The sequence below is a fragment of the Microcebus murinus genome, chromosome 2 (assembly GCF_040939455.1).
Source record: "Microcebus murinus isolate Inina chromosome 2, M.murinus_Inina_mat1.0, whole genome shotgun sequence".
NCBI classification, from domain to species: domain Eukaryota; kingdom Metazoa; phylum Chordata; class Mammalia; order Primates; family Cheirogaleidae; genus Microcebus; species Microcebus murinus.
The window spans coordinates 106,640,182-106,659,976 of NC_134105.1; the positions used below are offsets into that span (position 1 = coordinate 106,640,182).

The following is a 19,795-nucleotide window of genomic DNA, read 5'->3' on the forward strand; positions in this document are numbered from 1 at the left end:
GTTGGTACACTTTTTAATTCAAAGCTCAAATACAATATCGACACAAGTAGTCTTTCGAATCTATAAAGAAAAAAATATAATAGGAAAATGATGTAAGTAAGAAATTTCCAAAAGATGGATGAGAATGTTTCATAAATTTATATGAAATGTTTTACTCCTACTAATAGAGAAATATAAAAGGAGACACAATATCATTTTTGTCTTTCATATTGGCTAGAATTTAAAAGATTAAAAATAGTTTATATATGTCATGGAGAAATTGTCATATTCACATATTGTTAGTGAAAGTATAAATTTCTATAGGCTTTGGGAAGGTAGTGTGACAACACAATGCACGTTAAAATTTTTAATGTGATTTTATCACTAGAGCTAACAGACAACCTACTACAGAATGGGAGAAAATATTCTCATGTTACACATCTGATAAAGGGTTCATAACTATAATCTATATAGAACTCAGGAAAATCAGCAAGAAAAAATCAAACAACCCTATCAAAAAGTGGGCAAAAGACATGAACAGAAACTTTTCAAAAGAAGATAGATTAATGACCAAAAACATATGAAAAATGCTCAACATCACTAATCATCAGGGAAATGTAAATCAAAACCACCATGAGATATCACTTATGAGAATGGCCTTTATCAAAAAATCCCAAACAATAAGTGTTGGTGTGGATGCAAAGAGATAGGGACACTCATACACTGCTGGTGGGACTGCAAACAAGTACAACCTCTATGGAAAGTAATAAAGAGATACCTCAAAGAGATACAAGTAGAACTACCATTTGATCCAGCAATCCCATTACTGGGTATCTACCCAAAGAAACAGAAGACATTCTATAAAAAAGACATCTGCACTTGAATATTTATAGCAGCACAATTCACAATTGCAAACATGGAAACAACCTAAGTGCCAAAACATACATGAGTGGATTAATAAAATGTGGTATATGAATACCATGGAGTTCTCTTCAGCCACAAAAAAACAATGGTGATATAGCACCTCTTGTATTATCCTGGATAGAGCTAGAGCCCATTCTACTAAGTGAAGTATCCCAAGAATGGAAAAATAAGCACCACATGTACTCACCATCAAATTGGTATTAACTGATCAACATTTAAATGCACATATAGCAATAACATTCATCAGGTGTCGGGCAGATGGGAGGGGAGAGGAAGGGATGGATATATACACACCTAGTAAGTGTGGTGTGCACTGTCAGGGGGATGGACACACTTGAAGCTCTGACTCAGATGGGGAAAAGGCAATATATGCAACCTAAACATTTGTACCCCCATAATATGCTGAAATAAATAAAATTAAAAAGAATTGTAATGTGAATAGATTTTGACTCATTCTTTGGGTAATGCACAATTGCTCACAGAGCAATTTTCTTTTGTTATTTATAATACTAAAACCCTAAAAAATTTATATAAATTAATAAGATAGCATTTAAAGATACTGCTCATGCAGATAAGAAAAAATAAAGCTTCTGCATCTATATTGCAAAGATTGAAATAGGTTTACATATTGTTGCTTTCTGAGAGTAAGTCAGGAGCTTCTGCAGATATTTAAAGCAATAGGAGGTTTGATAGAAGAATTAGAGGCTTATATATGTGTTGGAAGCCTAAGAGAATGAATGTCAGGAAGGCTGTTCTTGATTTTTAGAATTGTGAGGATCACAGGAAACCCCCACAGATGGCATTAGTTGTTTGCAGCACTGATGGGCGATATTCAGGAAATCTGAAACATCCATCATCTGACAAGTGCTCTCATATCATGCTGCCTGAAAAATAAGGGACAATGGCTTCCCTTTTCTCCCATCATCTAAATATCTCATGGATGCCCTTTATTTGTGAAACCCTTCTGGTAAGGGGATATGGAAAACAGATTTCAGGATTTACAGAATTTTTATCCTTACAGTGCAGTGCAGGGAAGAACACTGAAGTATAATTACAATACTAAGTATCAGCAAAACATAGCCAGCACAGTTTTCCCTTTTGGATATTCAGTATCCATTCACATCCTTATGTTCATGTTTAAATTTCCAAAGAGTAATAACGAATATGAGGCGAATATGCCTCATACAAAGAGATGTCCACATTCCTATCCACAAAAAGGGAGAAACAGAGTTCCATGGGGGACTAATTAATTATCATTTGATAGCTTTTTCTTTAAAGATGGGATTATTAGGTTTTACACCAATGACACATCTTATATATAATAGTAAGTTAATAAAAGGTGGAGAAATGGTTAAGCACATAAAAATATATACAAAATAAATGCGAGAAAATAAAAAACAGCTATTTCAATCTTCATTTCTATAAGTAAACATAAGACTGTCATGACATTTATGATTTTTTTCTTCTACCCTATTTATATTCCTTTGAGCTCAACTAAAACCTCAGTATTTCTGAAAGACTTGAACCATTAGTGACTTTGCCCAGATTAGGTTGTTTTAGTCTTCTTATTAAATTTTATCATTGTATATGAAGTAATGAAAATGCCCTAGAACATCTAGATTCTAAACACACTCTTTTCTGCCCTGGTAGTGTATCAGCAACACCCCACGTTTCCTTCAAAAATAGAATCAATCACTCTAGCTAGTGTAGCAAACCCATTTATGCCTGTAGATTACTGGCAGCACAAAGTAGATTGAAGTGTCCAAGGGGCAATCTCAATCTCCATTTTTGTGTTTCCTAGTGGAAAACAACACTCATTTCAGAAGAGACAGCTTTAAGTCACAAAGCTAAAACTTAACGTGTGTCAAGTCCTTAAGAATAACAAAAGAAGGAACCATTTTCATCTTCCTTCACATTGTTTCTTGTTGTTAGAGAATGGACACAATGCACGGGTGGTTGGTTCAGAGTATGTACTGCTTTGGGTAGATATACAAGGCTCCATTAGGTGTTATCAGAGAGCCAGAGCCAGTGCTATACCTGAGCCTTAAGTAAATCATTCTGTCTTTCTACCCAGTCACCTCCTTCTGTGCTGGGGTACACAGAGATTTCCTGGTATTATTTACTAAATAATCATAATTTTCTCACTGACTTGTGAGGTGACTTCTGCCAATGACTAAGTCCCCAAATATGCACACATCAATTTCTGAGCCCTCCTTTCTGTCTCTATACTATTTATCTCTTCCTGCACCAATACCAAAGTGCAGGACTAAGACATCTTACTATTGAGAAGAGTGAGCCCCTATATTACTTTTTCTTTCTCAAAATTGTATTATTATTTCATATACATTTTAGGAACATGCTTGTCAGGTTGACTTCAAAATTCATGCAGGGATTTGGGCTGGAATTATATTGACTTTATAGATTAGCTTGGGTGAAATTCACAACCGTATAATATTTTGTCATCCTGGTAAAATAATTCATATGATAACAAACAATTTGAAAATAGGTTTCAAATAGACTAGACTTTAGGTATTTGTTAACAATTTAGGATTTAGCAGAACATGCCAATGTTCCTAATTTGAATTTCAGGGAGGAGGGGCCTGGAAGATAAATTTATAATTGAGACCTCTCTTGAGTCTTACAAACACTGAAGTCGAGAGTCACTGGACAAATACATCAGTCTTCGGACTTAAAATTCAGTAAATATTTTCCACTTGGTCTGCTGCATTACAGTCTTAATTGTGGTAGGTTCTCCTTCAGAATCCATCACAGATGGACTCAACTTTCAATGCCTTCTTAGGCTAATTATGCTCATGGCTCCATCTCCCCAGGCTCTTCAACTGAAGCCATCTTTGAGAACCTGATGACATTATTTTTCCAAAATAAATTTGACTTCTAATTAATCCCAAGACAATGTCTCCAGGGCAGTAGATCTAGCCTCAGGAGTCCAGTGATCACAGTGCATGTTTCTAATAACCACACCCCATGTTGGTCACTGGAACTTCTGAAGACAGTGACTTATGTGAGGAAGCAGAAAGTCCTGATGGATAGAGGTGGCTAGCACTGTTGATGCAGAAGAGAGCTTCTACCTCAAGGCAGATGCCCTCTCTTCTGCTGTTATTTTCTTAGACTCTGGTCTGTGGCTTAGATTCTATTGGTCAGGGGACCCCAGTACCAAATAGCTGCTTCTCTCTAAATTGGAAGGATGAGAGCAATGAAGGTACATACTGAGCAGCAAGAATACTGACCTAGTCTGGGGCTTTGCGGGTCCTCTACCTGAGTGATGAGTAGTGCTTAAGAAAGCCTCTTGCCTGTCCCTGCTTGGAGATCAGATGGCATTTCTGGTAAGTGGCAGGGTTAAAAAGGAGAATCAAGGGCTGCTTTTCACCCAGGTACTATAAGTGTTTGGAAATGGTCCATATAGTTCTTGGAATTTTTCTTGATGATCACACTGAATCATGCTTGCTCCTAGCTAGATTTTTTTTCTTTCTTTCTAACTTTCTCTTCTATTTTTTTTAAAAAGATCAATGGATTCATGGATTAAATGAACCAGATACTCCACCTCTGTCTTCTCTTTTACTTTCCCATTTATCCCTCTGCTGTGTTACTCATGGGTGAATGTTTTTTAGGTATAATCAAAATCTGCTACTTCAACTCCATTTTAATAAGGCAATTTGGATAAATTGAAGATTTTCATGTGTATCTAAGATAAAAATTCCACTTCTTTACTGTCTGAGGCTGTGTACATAATTTCTCTCAGTTAATTGGTTGATATTTTCCCTACGGTAAATATCTGAATTTTCAAAAGTTTTGCATGTGAAAACTCTGTAGATCGTCTCTTCTTTGAGGAACCCAGTACCCTCCTGTATTGAATTTCTGTTTAAATCCAGATTACACAAAATCCCAGTGAAGCATCTGAGGAGCTAGAAAGATAGGACACAGAAGCACTATCTCCAAGTATCATAACCTAAATTCCATCCATAGGTTCTAGGATATCACAAATAAGGGGAATTTTGAGATCATCTAACTAGAGAATCTTTGACTCTCTGCGTTGCAAAGGCTCCTGCGTGTCATGCTCAAGTGCTGCCATTCTCTGTAAACCATTGCTCAGAGATCTTTTGCTTTGATACCTTCCATGCGTCCTAACAGTATATTTCAGGTATTTATTACCCTGTCTCTTCAATTTTAAAATAAGGAGACTATCCAAGTTGAGTACCTCATCCAAAATTGCACAAAACTAGATCTAAAATCTATATCTTCTCATTCCAAATTGAGAGATCTTTCATCTTTTTTTAATAGCTTGTTGGTATTTGGCAGGATGAGACTTTTTATTTTTCTGTTCTTTTGTCTTTCTGCCATAGTACCAATGACAGTGCACTGTGGTAGCCCCTAATGCCATCTTGAGTAGACAGGGGCTGTCTTCTCAGCTGACCTGTGGAGCTGGATCTGCAGATTATGAAAAAGGCAATTATAGCAATCATACAATTCATTTAGGCTATGTGATTATATTAATATTTTGTAACAATCCACTTGGCTGGAATTAGCCAACCTCATGGGCCTAAGTGACAAATAATCCAAACAATTTTCTTTAGTATTGGGTAGATGCAGGTGTTATATCAGAATCAGAGAATTCCAGCTTCCATAGTCTACTTTATATATCATATTCAGTGGAGTGAGGGATTAGTGGTGGTTAGAGGTGAGTTATTTGAACGAAGATCCAGGTGAAAGTCTTTTAGGAAAGTGATGACACAAGGCTAAGCAAAGATTATAAAGGTAGATTTCCTCATCATTTTGAATATTCAGAAATTCATTTGTCCAGGAGGAGTAATTATGTAGGGAAACTTTTACCTTGATATAGAAACTTATAATTAGTACACATAAACACACACAAATATAATGAAGATATAAGTGGTATATCTGTCTATATATTTACATGTAATAATGGTAACTTTATAGTTACACTAACTTCAGCACAGTAAATAGTTACTATTAAGTTTAGGACAAGTTTATAGTAAGAAATAAAAAAAATATATCATTTCCAAATTCTAGGGATACTTGCAGTGAGTTTTAAAAATGTCCTGTGATTTAGTAATAACTTAGTGTCCAAGAAACAAAGGGTTGCCATTGACTAGAAAAATGCAAAATCAACAAACAAATTCTGGTAGTAGATGTAAATAATGCCTTGACATAAAATGATGTAAAATCCTCGGAAGTATATAAATAAAAACTGGCTACAGCCAATATATGCTGGATGATTTTCCATCTAGACAGCACTTTCTTTCTTTATTAGATTGGGCCACTGGTAAATGTACCCATTGAAAAATTAAACCTAAAATGACTTTAGAAATAATTATTTCTAGCAGTTTGCAAACTATTTTTGCTAGAAGAATGTTCAAAAGGAATCTTATTGACACAATGATATCTGAAAGGTACAAAGCCTATGGTTTATAGCAGGAAAGTGGAGCCTGGCAAACTTCCCAATTATACATTCTCCATCACTCTTTGTAGCAAGCTCTAAGCCATTCTGCAAAACTCCATTTCTATGAGATTCTCTGCTATATCTCAGAATGGAAAAGTAAAGTGTTTTGCAAAATGCCACAGAGTTAATATCCTCTCTTTACCACCCTGGTGACTGTCGTCTTTCTGAAAAAAGAGAATTTTTGTTTCACACTAGTGTTATCTTTTCTTCCACTCTTGATCCGTGCTGGACTGGGCCCTTCATACCCCCATGTACTTCTTCCTCGCTCTCCTCTCCTGCTCTGAAACTTGCTACACTTTCGTCATTGTACCCAAGATGCTGGTTGACCTGCTGGCCCAGAAGAAGACCATTTCCTTCCTGGGCTGTGCCATGCTCTAGCTTGTGGAACCTGCACTAGTAGTTCTTATTGGTCGCTTGTTAGTCTGTCAGAAGTAAAGCTAAAGGTTTTTGTTTGTCTGTTTTTATTATCATTTTCAGTACTGACATAAGATTGCTGTCATGAATAATTGAGATAAAGTATCTCAATACTTACCACATATCTCAGAATGTAAGTCATCAGTATCAAGTGCTCTCATGCTTATACTCTGAGATCATCTTGTTCTTTCTTTCCCTTCTCATTTCACGGTTGGATAAACTGAAGTTCACGTTTATGTCTGAAAAGTATTGATTATTTCGTTCTACATTCTGATCAGGTTCAGATAGCTGAAAATAACAATATTTTTCACTTTTGGAGGGCTAGTTTTGGGTGCTATATTGAGCAAGGAAAACAATAATCCATACATTACATAAAAGGGAAAACTATTAGACAATTTGCTAATCCTAAAATAGAGGGATAGCATGTTCTTCACATTAGAGAAAGCCTCCAAACTGTCAGTTATTCTGTTGCATATCTGGCATTAATTCTTCTTTTAGCAGATATTTTGAAGATGGAATGAAGAAATTCCACCAAATATCTGGAAATGTCTGCCACCTGCAAACGTTGTGCTGAATATCCCCTGCATTTCTACTCTGCTTCCCAGACCCTGGCCCCTACATCTGTCCCTGACTTTCCTGTATAGAAGTGTCCTCTATGGAGCAGGTCAATGAGACTGCTGTGAGAGAGTTCGTCTTCATTGGCTTCTCTTCCCTGGCCAGGCTGCAGCAGCTGCTCTTTGTTGTCTTCCTGCTCCTCTACTTGATCACTCTGGGTACCAATGCCATCATCATTTCCACCATTGTGCTGGACAGGGCCCTTCATACCCCCATGTACTTCTTCCTCGCTGTCCTCTCCTGCTCTGAAACTTGCTACACCTTTGTCATTGTACCCAAGATGCTGGTCGACCTGCTGGCCCAGAAGAAGACCATTTCCTTCCTGGGCTGTGCCATCCAGATGTTTTCCTTCCTCTTCCTCGGCTGCTCTCACTCCCTCTTGCTGGCGGCCATGGGTTATGATCGCTACGTGGCCATCTGTAACCCGCTGCACTACATGGTGCTCATGGGACATAGGGTGTGTATAGGACTAGTGGCTGCTGCCTGTGCTGGTGGCTTCACTGTCTCCCTGGTCACCACCTCCCTGATATTTCACTTGCCCTTCCACTCCTCCAACCAGCTCCATCACTTCTTCTGTGACATCTCCCCTGTCCTCAAACTGGCATCTCACCACTCCCGCATCAGTCAGTTGGTCATATTCATGCTTGGTGTCTTCGTTTTGGTTATTCCTCTATTACTTATCCTGGTCTCCTACATACGCATCATCTCTGCCATTCTAAAAATCCCTTCGTCTGTTGGAAGATACAAGACCTTCTCCACCTGTGCCTCCCATCTCATTGTTGTGACTGTTCACTATGGTTGTGCCTCTTTCATCTACTTAAGGCCCAAGTCCAATTACTCTTCAAGCCAAGACACCCTAATATCTGTGTCTTACACCATCCTTACACCGCTGTTCAATCCAATGATTTACAGTTTGCGAAATAAGGAATTTAAATCAGCTTTTCGAAGAACAATGGGCCAGACTTTATATCCTGTTAATTGAAGAGCCAATTTTTAACTATGTATGCCCAGCACATGCCAGGCAAAATGTGTATTTTTACATGTTTTCTTGTTTAATTGTCCACATATGACAAGAATGAGGCTCAAGGAAGTTGAATATCTATTCTGGTTCTCTACTTTCAATGATACTTCAACAAGGCTAAGCAGATATGGGAAGGGATTACTCAATGCCAGAATGAATTTAATTATATTTTACTGCTCTAAATTTTGACCATTCAAAAATTAATATATTTGTAATTTAAGAATCTTCTCCAGATTATTGTTTTGCAGACCTATTTTTAAGGTAGTCTTGGTAAGTATTTAATTTGGTTTTATGACTGAACAAAATAATTCCACATGGTTGTCATTTGACTGAACTTTGTTAATGAAAAAGAAACATTAAAACTAAAGGAAATAAAAGCTCTTAAAATTAAATAGCATAGTCAATTTCAGTCTTTTATGATGAGATTATTAATTAATTATATTTAATTTAATAAGTAATTACTTGCTTATTTCTTTCCTGCTTTGTTTCAAAAGGCTTTAAGGTGGCTTTGGAAAATTTGTGTTGCACAGGTGTAACCAGAAATAAGTAGAAAAACTAAATTTGTTTTAAAAAATACATTCTTTTGTAAATTAGTTTTTAACTTCAAATAAATACTGGTTTTGAATGAAAAAAATTAATATGAGAACAAAGATGCATCCAAGTTGATGGAAGCAACTGAGGAGAGCAAAGATGTATTCAAGCTGTCTAGCTCCAAGGAAGAGAAGCAGAGAATCTATCAATCCTCACCTTCTCTTTCCTGAAGATGGAAGGCAACCTTGGTCCCACACAATCTGCAACAAACCTTAGTGGCCCTTTTTGGCCCATGATCTAACCCTTCAACCTACATATTGAAATGTCTTTGCCTTTGCTTGAGGTTGTTTGTCCTTCCTGTGTCTGAGAGTGGAACCTCATTGTGGAGTCTCCTCCCCATGTATAGGTGAGTCCTTCACATAATGTCTTGTCTTAGACCCCATATTTGTTCCCTGAACGTCATACTAATTTACTGTCTTCAGGAAACATAAGGCATTGCATCACTGCTGAAATATCTCAAGTAATTATAAGCAAAGAGATTGAGTTTATGTTAACCGAGGGCTAGAGTTCCAGAACGATCAGAAAACCCATGGAAAACCCTCCGGTGACTCTCCTTGCCATACAAGATGAAGCCAAGATTCATTCATTAGGATGGACTTATCATCTACTTTCTGCCTACCTCTCCAGTATTATTATTTCTGATGTGATTATCCATTTCACTATGTGCCTAGTTATCCACGCTGAAGCTCCAAAGTGACAAGATTCTGCATTCTCACGTGCTGTTTCTCTCCTTGCACTAGGTCCTCTCCTTTATTTAGTTTATATATTTCATGTCATATTTTAAGACAATCTCAGCTTATCACTTTCCCTCTTGGCCCTCCTGTGTCTGCCTACTGCACCCTGCCAATGGGTTTAGGCTCTGCCTTCTCTGTGTTCTTATAACACCCATGACCTATTTTTATCGTATCTCTTAAAACTTTAACAAATATTTATTCATTGCTTAATATTTACTAGATACTATTTTAGTTACTGGAAATTAATGGTGAACAAAATATATGTGCTCCCTGTCCTCATAAATCTTAATGCCTGTTTCTGGACAGTCCCAGTAAACAGATATACTGAGGGAAAACACCTCACCACCAGTTTAGGTCTATTCCCTGAAGGAAAAATACATGCAAGGGCCAGAGGAGAGCATATTAAACGAAAGCTAATCTAGGTGGAATGGTGTAGGGTTAGTCTCCCAGAGGAAGTGACATTTAACCTATAACCTGAAGGGGAAGTAAGAGTCACCAGGTAAAAGGGATTGTTCAGGGAGATATTTATAGACAGAAGGAACAACATTTACAAAAGCCCTGAAGAGCTGGATGGATTGGAGGCAAGCAAGGAAGGCCAGTATAACTGGTTTTATAAAATTCATTTTTAATTGATAACAGAATTATATAATTTACTGTGTAAAACAAGATTTTTTGGATATACATATAGCATAGAATAGCTAATTCAAGATAATCAACATATGTATTATCTCACATATTTATCAATTTTTTGTGGTGAGAACACTTAAAATCTACTCTTTTAGCAATTTTCAAGAACACAATACATTGTTACTAACCATAGTTACCATGATGTACAATAAATCTTTAAAAATTTTTTCTGCTATCTAACTGAAATTTTGTACTCATTGACCAACGTCTTTCCAAATCCCTACCCCACCCCTGTGGCCTCTGGTAACCATCATCCTACTCTCTGCTTCTGTGAGTTTGACTGTTTTAGATTTCACACATGAGTGAGATTATGCAGTCTATGACTTTCTGTGCCTGGCTTATTTCACTTAACATAATGTCCTCCAGTTTCATCCATCTTGTTGCAAATGACAGGATTTCCTTCTTTTTATAAAGTAGAATAATATTTCATTTCATTGTGTATACATACCACATTTTCTTTATCCATTCATCCATTGATGGCCACTCAGGTTGTTTCCATATCTTGACTATTATAAATAATGCTGTAATAAACATGGGAGTGGAGTTATCTCCTCAATATATGATTTTATGTTTTACTGGATAGATACCAAGTAGTGAGATTGCTGGATTACATGGTAGTTCTATTTTTAATTTTTTTTAAGGAGCCTGCATATTGTTTTCCATAATGGATGTATTATTTACATTTCTACCAACAATGTACAAGAGTTCCCCTTTTCCACATCCTCAATAACACTTTTCATTTTCTGTCTTTTTGTTAGTAGCCATTCTAACAGGGATGAAGTAACAGATGCTTGTGGTTTTAATCTGCACTTTCCTGATAGTGATGGGGAGCATTTTTCATATTACCTGTTAGCCATCTGTATGTGTCTTCTTTTGAGAAAGGTCTATTCACATCCTTTGTCCATTTTTTAATTGAGTTTTTATTTTACTATTGAGTTCTTTGAGTTCCTTATATATTTTGATATTGACCCCTTATCAGATATATGGTTTGCAAATATTTTTTTCCATTCCATAGGTTGTCTCTTTATTTTTTCGATTGTTTTCTTTGGTGTGAAGAAAATATTTTTAGCTTGGTATAGTCCCATTTGTCTATTTTTGCTTTTGTTGCCTGTGCTTTTGAAGTATAACTGCTTTCCCTTGTCTCTCTCTGCAATGAATTTAAATTTCCTGACAGCATGGATTTGTATGCTAGACACGACCCTGTTGACCCAGTTCCTTGTGTAGTGGCATGATGGAGATGTTTGTCTTGTGAATGGCCATGCCTGCTCTGCCATTTTCTGTCCCCACGCTGCCACCTTCATGTCCTATCTTGCTGAATGTTAACTCCAGCCATGCAGGCAGACAAGCCAAGTATGTGGAAGTCATCTTCACCACTTTTTCTTTTTTCAATTCTCACACCACACATTAAATCAGCTACTAAGTCCTATAGATTCTACTGGCTAAATTTCCTCAATCACATTTGTTCTGCATTTCCACAGTTCCACCTTGTCTCCTTTGGATGACTGTAACAATTTCAAGTATGATTTTTCACAGGGCTGCCAGGGAGATCTTAGGGTTCTTGTCGTGACCTGAGAGATCAAAATAGATGCTCCTTTCTCAACTACCACAGATCCCTAGGTTAAGGAAACTAAAGTTAACTGCTGGCTGAGGCTTCAGGGTTCCACTGCCATGGCAGCTCCCTAAATGCCTACAAGAGAAACAAGAAATTCCTACAAGAGCTACAAGAGAAAACACAGCTTTGCTAAACTCCCTAACAATAAGAGCTATCAGACAAATTGTCAGACCCTTCTTAACTCTGATTTACAACTTAGACCGTTACAACTCTGATTAGACAGAGGGCAGGCCTTACAAATATTCTTTCCTGGTAAGCAACTGCAGACCTTAAGCCAGTTTCAGCAGGGTAATAGAGACTGCCACACAAACTTTCTTTGGGTCCTATAGTCTTACCTTTTTATAAAAATAGCAAAATTCTACCTCATTTTAATATTAAAACTCTACCCCAAAATGAATAGAGGATGTGTATTATGTATTTTTACTCACTGCACATGTGCTTAACTCTCCTCTTATGTAAAACTTTCCCACCAAACCTGCTGAATATGCATGACTCTGTTATATGACACAGGACCTGTGAGGCATAAAACCCACCCTGCCCTTTCCTTCCTGGAAGACAGAGTACCTTTGGTCCAAGCTGGAAACTATCTCTTCCTGGTCTGTAAACTGATATCACCAACAAAACCGTCCTATCTACTATTTAGCTATCCTGGTGATCTTTTGGATAACTAGAAAATATGTACTAAACAGACCAGTGTCTTGCACATACCGAGCACTATTTAAATGTTGAACATTGTCATCATCATTATCTTCCTAAATAAAAATATCATCAGATAATGTCTCAGATTATAAATCTTTCAATACCTCCTAACAGATCTGAAAGTAAATTTTAATTCTTTAAGCTGAAATTCCTACCAAAGTGCTTGCCTGTTCCAAATGATAACACATTTTTTTTCATGCCTCCTTACTTTTACATGTATTTTTCTGATATTTGTTCTTTCTTATTACTTGTCTACCCTCTATTCGTATTTCAAAACTTCGCTGAAGCATAACCTTCTCTAGGAAGTTATTTACCTGTATAATTCATATTTATTTTCCATATGCTTTCATAGTGACATACGCATATCTCTGTCATAATCCCCCATCACGGCATACCACATGGAACTGTCACTTATTTGAGTTCAGGTTTTCTGACTATAACACAGGTCATGAAAAAAATTAGGAACTAAGTATACACTTTGGAATAAATATACATCAATGGTTTCTCTGGGCTCTGCAACTGAGTACTCCCATACTCTTTTGCATTCTCCCAGATTTGCTCCTTGTGAATATCATTGCTGGGTCTATAGGAACCTGTGAGTCCCTTGATCTGCCATTTTTCAAAATCCATCTCTCCCCTTGAAATAGAGGCTAGAGTTCATGAGTGAAAGAGTGCAGGACATTCTTGTCACCAATAAAAGGGTAAAAGTCAGGAACTATAGGAGGAAGCCCATGGGAAGAGGTTGCCAGGGATTTTCTGTTGCTAGTGTCCAGCAGCCTCCAGATTTCTAATAAGTCATCTCACTAGAGAATCTGAAATAAGAAATCAACTAATTCCATGAGCCTATTGCATGGTTTATCTATTTGGCAAAAGAGCTTTGAGGAACTTTTTCCCCTTGGAACATAGTTGCTAACTGAAAGAAAGCAGAATGCATCAGAAGCAATGTGATCATGGCTCCCTAGGGTGCTGGATTGTAAAATTACCAAGCAGGGCATTGACTCTGATGCTGATAACCAGAAAGAAAACCTGATTAAGTCCACTCATTAGGGTCGTGGCTGGGCCAAGCAATACAGAGAGGTATAATGGCCGCTGTTCTGGGGAGCAAAGTAGTAAGTCTTTTGTTCCTGGCTTGAAAAACTTTAAGAGAGTGGAAGATGTGTAATATACTGGAAATGTGCTAATGGTGGCAAATTACTTAGGCATTTCCTTAAAGGACTTGGGCTATATTTAGGAAATAAGAGAACTGCATTTATTTGTACACCAGGATTCATATTTTGGGGAATGTGACACTTTTTCATAGTGGAACTTTGGTTTTCTTTATTTTATAGATGATTTAAGAAATTAAATTACCTAAAATCTCAGGATAAATTTATACCATCTCAAAGATGACAGCTAGTTATACCTTTATCTTACGTTCAATTCAGAAATTGTTGAGATGTTCTTAGAACTAGGGTCTACAGATACATGGCAGTAAAGTGTTGGTGGGTGGTACTGAGAAAAGAAGCTGTGTGGGAAGACAAAGATGACAAGTAGCTATATAGGGAGATTATACCTAAGGTTGAGGTCTTAAGGGAGGAAAAAAAGAACACCATTAGAGATATTGCAGAGTGGTCTTAGGGGCTATCCTTAGCATCAACCTTGGAAGGAGAAGGGAAGGAAGGAAGGAAGGAAGGAAGGAAGGAAGGAAGGAAGGAAGGAAGGAAGGAAGGAAGGAAGGAAGGAAGGAAGGAAGGAAGGAAGGAAGGAAGGAAGGAAGGAAATAATTAGGGCTTCTTATGTGTAATTCTGGGCTACATTTTTTTTTTACTTATGCTATCCATTAGTCCTTATAATATCCCAAATTTCAGAAGAAAAAACTAAGATTCAGGAGAATTATTTGCCCAATAAGAATGTGAATTCATACCTTTTTACTCCATCTCTAGTGCTTTCTTCACAATATAAATCTTTATCTAGTTTCCTTGCTCATTGTAAGTGCCTTTATCAGCTACATGAGAAATACCTACAAATCAGTTGCAATGTTTTAGTCATGTACTAACTTGTTTAATCACTGATTTTGTTACATAGATTTTTGAATATTTGCAATTGCTAGAAACTCTGATGCTGATAGGGTTAGAGAGATGTATATAAAATGCATGGTTTCCGATACAAAAACTTTTGTCAAATGAACAACAACATGGTGTTTGCTTTCTAAGGGCTCAAATTGTACTAGTCAAGAAAGATTATTATCTTTAATTATTAAACTCTAAATGTGAGAAGTTCTAGAAATAATTTTTCACAAGGGTAGGGATCTTTGTTTTGTTCACTGATATATCCCAAACACCTAATGGAGTGGCTAGGACTTAGTATGTATCCAATAAAGATTTGTTAAATTGAAAGAGTATTTGGGAACCTGACTTGGCAGCAAATGATTTGAAAGATCAGAGGATCTGCCTAAACACAGGCAAAGGCATTGTTGTTATTTGACATGGCTCACTGCATGTTCAATGAACTACATGACGTTCCATGTGATTACAAATTGGGATAAAATCTGGGAGCTAGAAGAGATGAGTTTGTAGTGTCATAAGAAACCAAATTATCAGCTCCCTTACCTACCCTCTTTCTTCCCCACATCTTTCTTTTTTCCTTTCTTCTACTAAAGAATTTGGAATTTTATAAAGTTTGCAGGGATCATTGTAGGGTTTTGAATAACAAAGTGCCTGGTTAAATGTAACTTTTAACGTTCCTGATATCGCCTCTTCTCAGTTAAGCTCTTTCAACACCCACTTTGATATTTATTCTCCTGTCTTCTCCCTGCTTCTCCAAGCTGTTCTCTACGTCCACAACACCATGATTTCTATTCTCAGGTTCCTATATCTCTGCTGTCCAAATAACTCTGGAAAATAATCTCTCCAATTGCCTGTCCCAGGTCTACAGGAGTGGAGGCAAAAAGGAAAATTAGAGCTTCCTGCTTGAATGGATTTGTATAACTTCTCCCTTCAAGACAGAGTATGAAAGAGGAAAAGGCAAACAATATTAAAAATAAGGAATGTCATGGTATGTTTATTTTTCTTTTCAGAAACACTGATTCTCTCCAGAAGCCATAGTTCTGCCTCTAGAGAAGAATCAGGCATATCAAAAACACCAGATATGGGAATCAGGGGGCCTGAAGAGGTAAAGAAACTTTATCCTCCAATAAAGATGTTGTAAATCAGTTGGACAGTCTATTGAGTTGTGTATTCTATATTCATAGATCTATCTGCAAGACAAAGCAATAAATACATTTTAATTGCCATCCAGCATTCGTGTGTACATGCTGTACACAAATTGAAATAAAAGATTCATCTTAAGTAAGGGCTATTCAGACTGTGTGTACTTTAATCTTATCCTCTCTGCTTTTCTAACCTACTGTCTATTTGAAATTTAAAACTGCTAGTGTTGATCATGCAGGTGATTTCTATAATCCAAGAAATGGGATAAGCATAAAGTTTCAAAATCACTGTCTTAGTATGGCAGATTTGTCTGTATTAGAAAGAGCCAGCAAGAAAAATAATAGCAAAGAAAATAATACCACTAATAGAGAGCACTTTCTATGTTCTCTGTACTTTACATAGATTAACATATTTAATACTTATGACAGCTGATTTCCTAGATGAGAAAACTATACCTCAGGGAGGTTAAATAAATTGTCCAAGGTCACACAGTCACCCAATGAAAGAACTGGGACCCAAACCAAGTTATCTGCCTCCAGATTCCATATTCTCATTCACTACACAATAATACTGCCTTTCTGAAACTTAGCACTGTTAGTTTGTATTATGACTTCCAGATTTCCTTACTATAAACATATCTTTACACATAAATCTGTTTTAGTAGGGTAAATTTCCCAAAATAGAATTATTGGAGCAAATTAGATGAATATATTCAAGGATCTTGATATATTTTGCTGAATTTCTTTGAATAAATTTATAACCATTTTATGACCCATTAGTAAATATTTTGTTGCTAATCATATAACCCATATCATCACTGCTAATTTGATGAGTGTAAATGATCTTTCACTTTAATTTTAAATTGCAGTATACAAATGAAGTAAAATAAATTTTTACATGTTTGATGTATTTTACTTCTATTTGATAAACTGTATGCTTATATCTGTTTTCTTCTTTAGAGTTTGCTATTTTCTCCATCAGTTTGTAAGAACATTAACATTGTAATAATATTTTGGGTAATTTTCCATTTGTTGTTTGCTTTTTAGTATTTCTGATTGTGCTTTTGTTGTAAATAAATATTTTGTTTCATATAGTGCAATTGCTGCTTATTTACTACTCTTTGATATTTAATTGCCTTTAAGTATAGCTTTTTATATTTCCTATCCAGTGATATATTTTTTAATCTTTTTAAATTTTTTTATTTTATTAATACATACCAGAATTTTTGAACACATGAGGTAAAAATTTAATATTTAAAAGTTATTAAAGATATATTTATTGAGTTACCATTGTATGTCAGAAACAGTTTAGATGGCATCAAGAGTATTTCAAATTTTAAAAAAGTTTATTAATTTTTATTTAGATAAATAATTAAGGCATAAACTTTCTTCTGGTGACTGGTTTAAACTTAGCTATTCTAGTATGTAGAATACAATTGTCATTATTTTCTAGAAATTATTTCATTTTATTCTACATTTTCCCTTTGACCTAATAATTGTTTAATAACATTTTTAAATTTTTAGGTGGAAGAGCTTCCAAAAATATGATTTCCACATGATTTTCTTTTTATTGTTAGTGATCAGTATTTTTGCTCAAAGGCACAGATAATTTTTCTTAAATATAAATTTAAATATAATAGTTTGACTAGGATTTTTTTTCTTTTCAGAATATTATGGGAGTGAAAAAATTTTGGTTATATGAATTGTTTTTGTACAGTTTGAGACAAGTTATAAGTGTGCTCATGACCCAGATAGTGTGGATTGAACCTGTTAGGTGTGAATCTACCCATCCCCTCCTCCCTCTCCCACCTGCTTGATTTCCATTGAGTTTTACTACCATATGTGCACATGAGTGTTGACTGATTAGTTCCGATTTAATAGTGAGTATATGTGACATTTGTTTTTCCATTCTTCAACACTTACATGAAAAGCCTGGTAAGATTCATAGGAATTACGTTGACATATTATATAGATCAATTTGTTCAGAATTACCTCTTGATTTTTTATTGAGTCTTTCAACTCATAAACATGGATGTTCTTCATTTACTCAAATCTTCTATAATTTTTTCTGTCAACAATGTTTGGTAGTTTTCTGTGTATATGTCTTGTACTTCTTTTGTTAAATTTATGCTATTGCAAATAAAATTTTCTTAATATTTTTGGATTGTTTGTTGCTAGTTGAAGTAGGCAAAATAATGAACACCCAAAGATGTCCCTGTTTTAATCCCTGGAAGCTGGAAATATATTAGATTATGTGAAAAGGGGGAATTGAAGTTGCAGAAGGAATTAACTGATCTTAAAATAGAGAGATCATCCTGTATTATTCTGGTCAGCCCAGTGCAATTGTCAGGGTTCTTAAAAGTGGAAGAGAGAATGAGAAAGTCAGAGAAAGAGATGCAACTTTGTTGACTTTGAAGATGGAGGCCGGGGACCATGAATCAATTAATGTTAGAAGTCTCTAGAAACTGGAAAAGATAAGTAAAAAGGCAAGACTCTACCCTGGTGCCTCCAGAAAGAAACACAGGGCCTGACTATCCCAGATTCTTATGCCTACACACCTAATTATGTTTTACTTCTTTCTCTCTTCTCTACAGGTCTTGGCAGAAAATTTTACCATGGTCACTGAGTTCCTGTTGCTGGGTTTTTCAAGCCTTGGTAAAATTCAGCTTACCCTCTTTGTGGTTTTTCTCTTTCTGTATCTAGTCATTCTTAGTGGCAATGTCACTATTATCAGTGTCATCCACCTGGATCAAAGCCTCCACACACCCATGTACTTCTTCCTTGGCATTCTTTCAACATCTGAGACCTTCTACACCTTTGTTATCCTGCCCAAGATGCTCATCAATCTACTTTCTGTGGCCAGGACCATCTCCTTCGTCTGTTGCGCCATTCAAATGTTCTTCTTCCTTGCTTTTGCTATCACCAACTGCCTGCTCTTCGGTGTGATGGGTTATGATCGCTACGCCGCCATTTGTCATCCCCTGCATTACCCCATTCTTATGAACTGGCAGGTGTGTGGGAAACTGGCAGCTGCTTGTGGGATTGGAGGCTTCCTGGGCTCCCTTACGGTAGTAAATTTAGTTTTCAGCCTCCCTTTCTGTAGTGCCAACAAGGTCAACCATTACTTCTGTGATATCTCACCAGTCATACGCCTGGCTTGTACCAATACAGATGTTAATGAATTTGTCATATTTATCTGTGGGGTTCTTGTACTTGTGGTTCCCTTTTTCTTTATCTGTGTTTCTTATCTCTGCATCCTGAGGACTATCCTAAAGATCCCCTCGGCGGAGGGCAGAAGGAAAGCCTTTTCCACCTGTGCCTCTCACCTCACTGTTGTTATTGTTCACTACGGCTGTGCTTCCTTCATCTACCTGAGGCCATCGGCGAACTATGTATCCAACAAGGACCGGCTGGTAGCGGTGACGTACACCATTGTCACTCCATTACTAAATCCCATGGTATACAGCCTCAGAAACAAAGATGTCCAACTTGCTATCAGAAGAGTGTTGGGCAAGAAAGGATCTTTACTACATGATTGAATTATTATATTTTAAGTTTCATAATAAATGTTGCCCTCCTTTATCACAAGCTCATGATATAATAGGACTCTTTGAGATGCACGCCACAAAATATGCTTTTCTCTTCACAATCTCTTAAATACAATCTGCAGGCTAATGTTTTTCAGCTTCTCAGAAACTCAGGAAGCCCCTCAAATTTAAATGTCCAGTCTACTGGACATAATAACTAATAGTCTAGATTTCATTTAAAGCTAAAATTTCTCCCTACCCTGGGTGTTGATCTTTGAATCAGGAAGTCTACATTGGGGCTGATGGAAGTTGACTTATATATTAGC

At 36.5% G+C, this 19,795-nt stretch overlaps 2 protein-coding genes across 2 annotated transcripts; both read left to right on the forward strand.

Annotated features, from left to right (window-relative positions):
• Positions 1–7,451: 7,451 nt before the first annotated feature.
• OR10K1 (olfactory receptor family 10 subfamily K member 1) lies at positions 7,452–8,393 on the forward strand. The gene has a single exon (XM_012748701.2). The coding sequence runs from the start codon at positions 7,452–7,454 to the stop codon at positions 8,391–8,393; it is 942 nt and encodes a 313-aa protein (XP_012604155.1).
• Positions 8,394–13,728: 5,335 nt separating this feature from the next.
• On the forward strand, positions 13,729–19,531 carry LOC105862432 (olfactory receptor 10R2). Its single transcript, XM_012748702.2, has 2 exons — positions 13,729–13,864; positions 18,537–19,531. The coding sequence occupies exons 1-2, from the start codon at positions 13,838–13,840 to the stop codon at positions 19,479–19,481; spliced, it is 972 nt and encodes a 323-aa protein (XP_012604156.2). The 5' UTR covers positions 13,729–13,837; the 3' UTR covers positions 19,482–19,531.
• The last annotated feature ends 264 nt before the right edge of the window (positions 19,532–19,795 follow it).

Bases quoted from the DNA above. Each gene is read 5' to 3' on its own strand.
- OR10K1 (XM_012748701.2), top strand. From the start codon at position 7,452: ATGGAGCAGGTCAATGAGACTGCTGTGAGAGAGTTCGTCTTCATTGGC.
- LOC105862432 (XM_012748702.2), top strand. From the start codon at position 13,838: ATGGCCGCTGTTCTGGGGAGCAAAGTA. The intron at 13,865-18,536 runs GTAAGTCTTTTG...TCTTCTCTACAG, and splicing joins CTGTTCTGGGGAGCAAAGTA to GTCTTGGCAGAAAATTTTAC.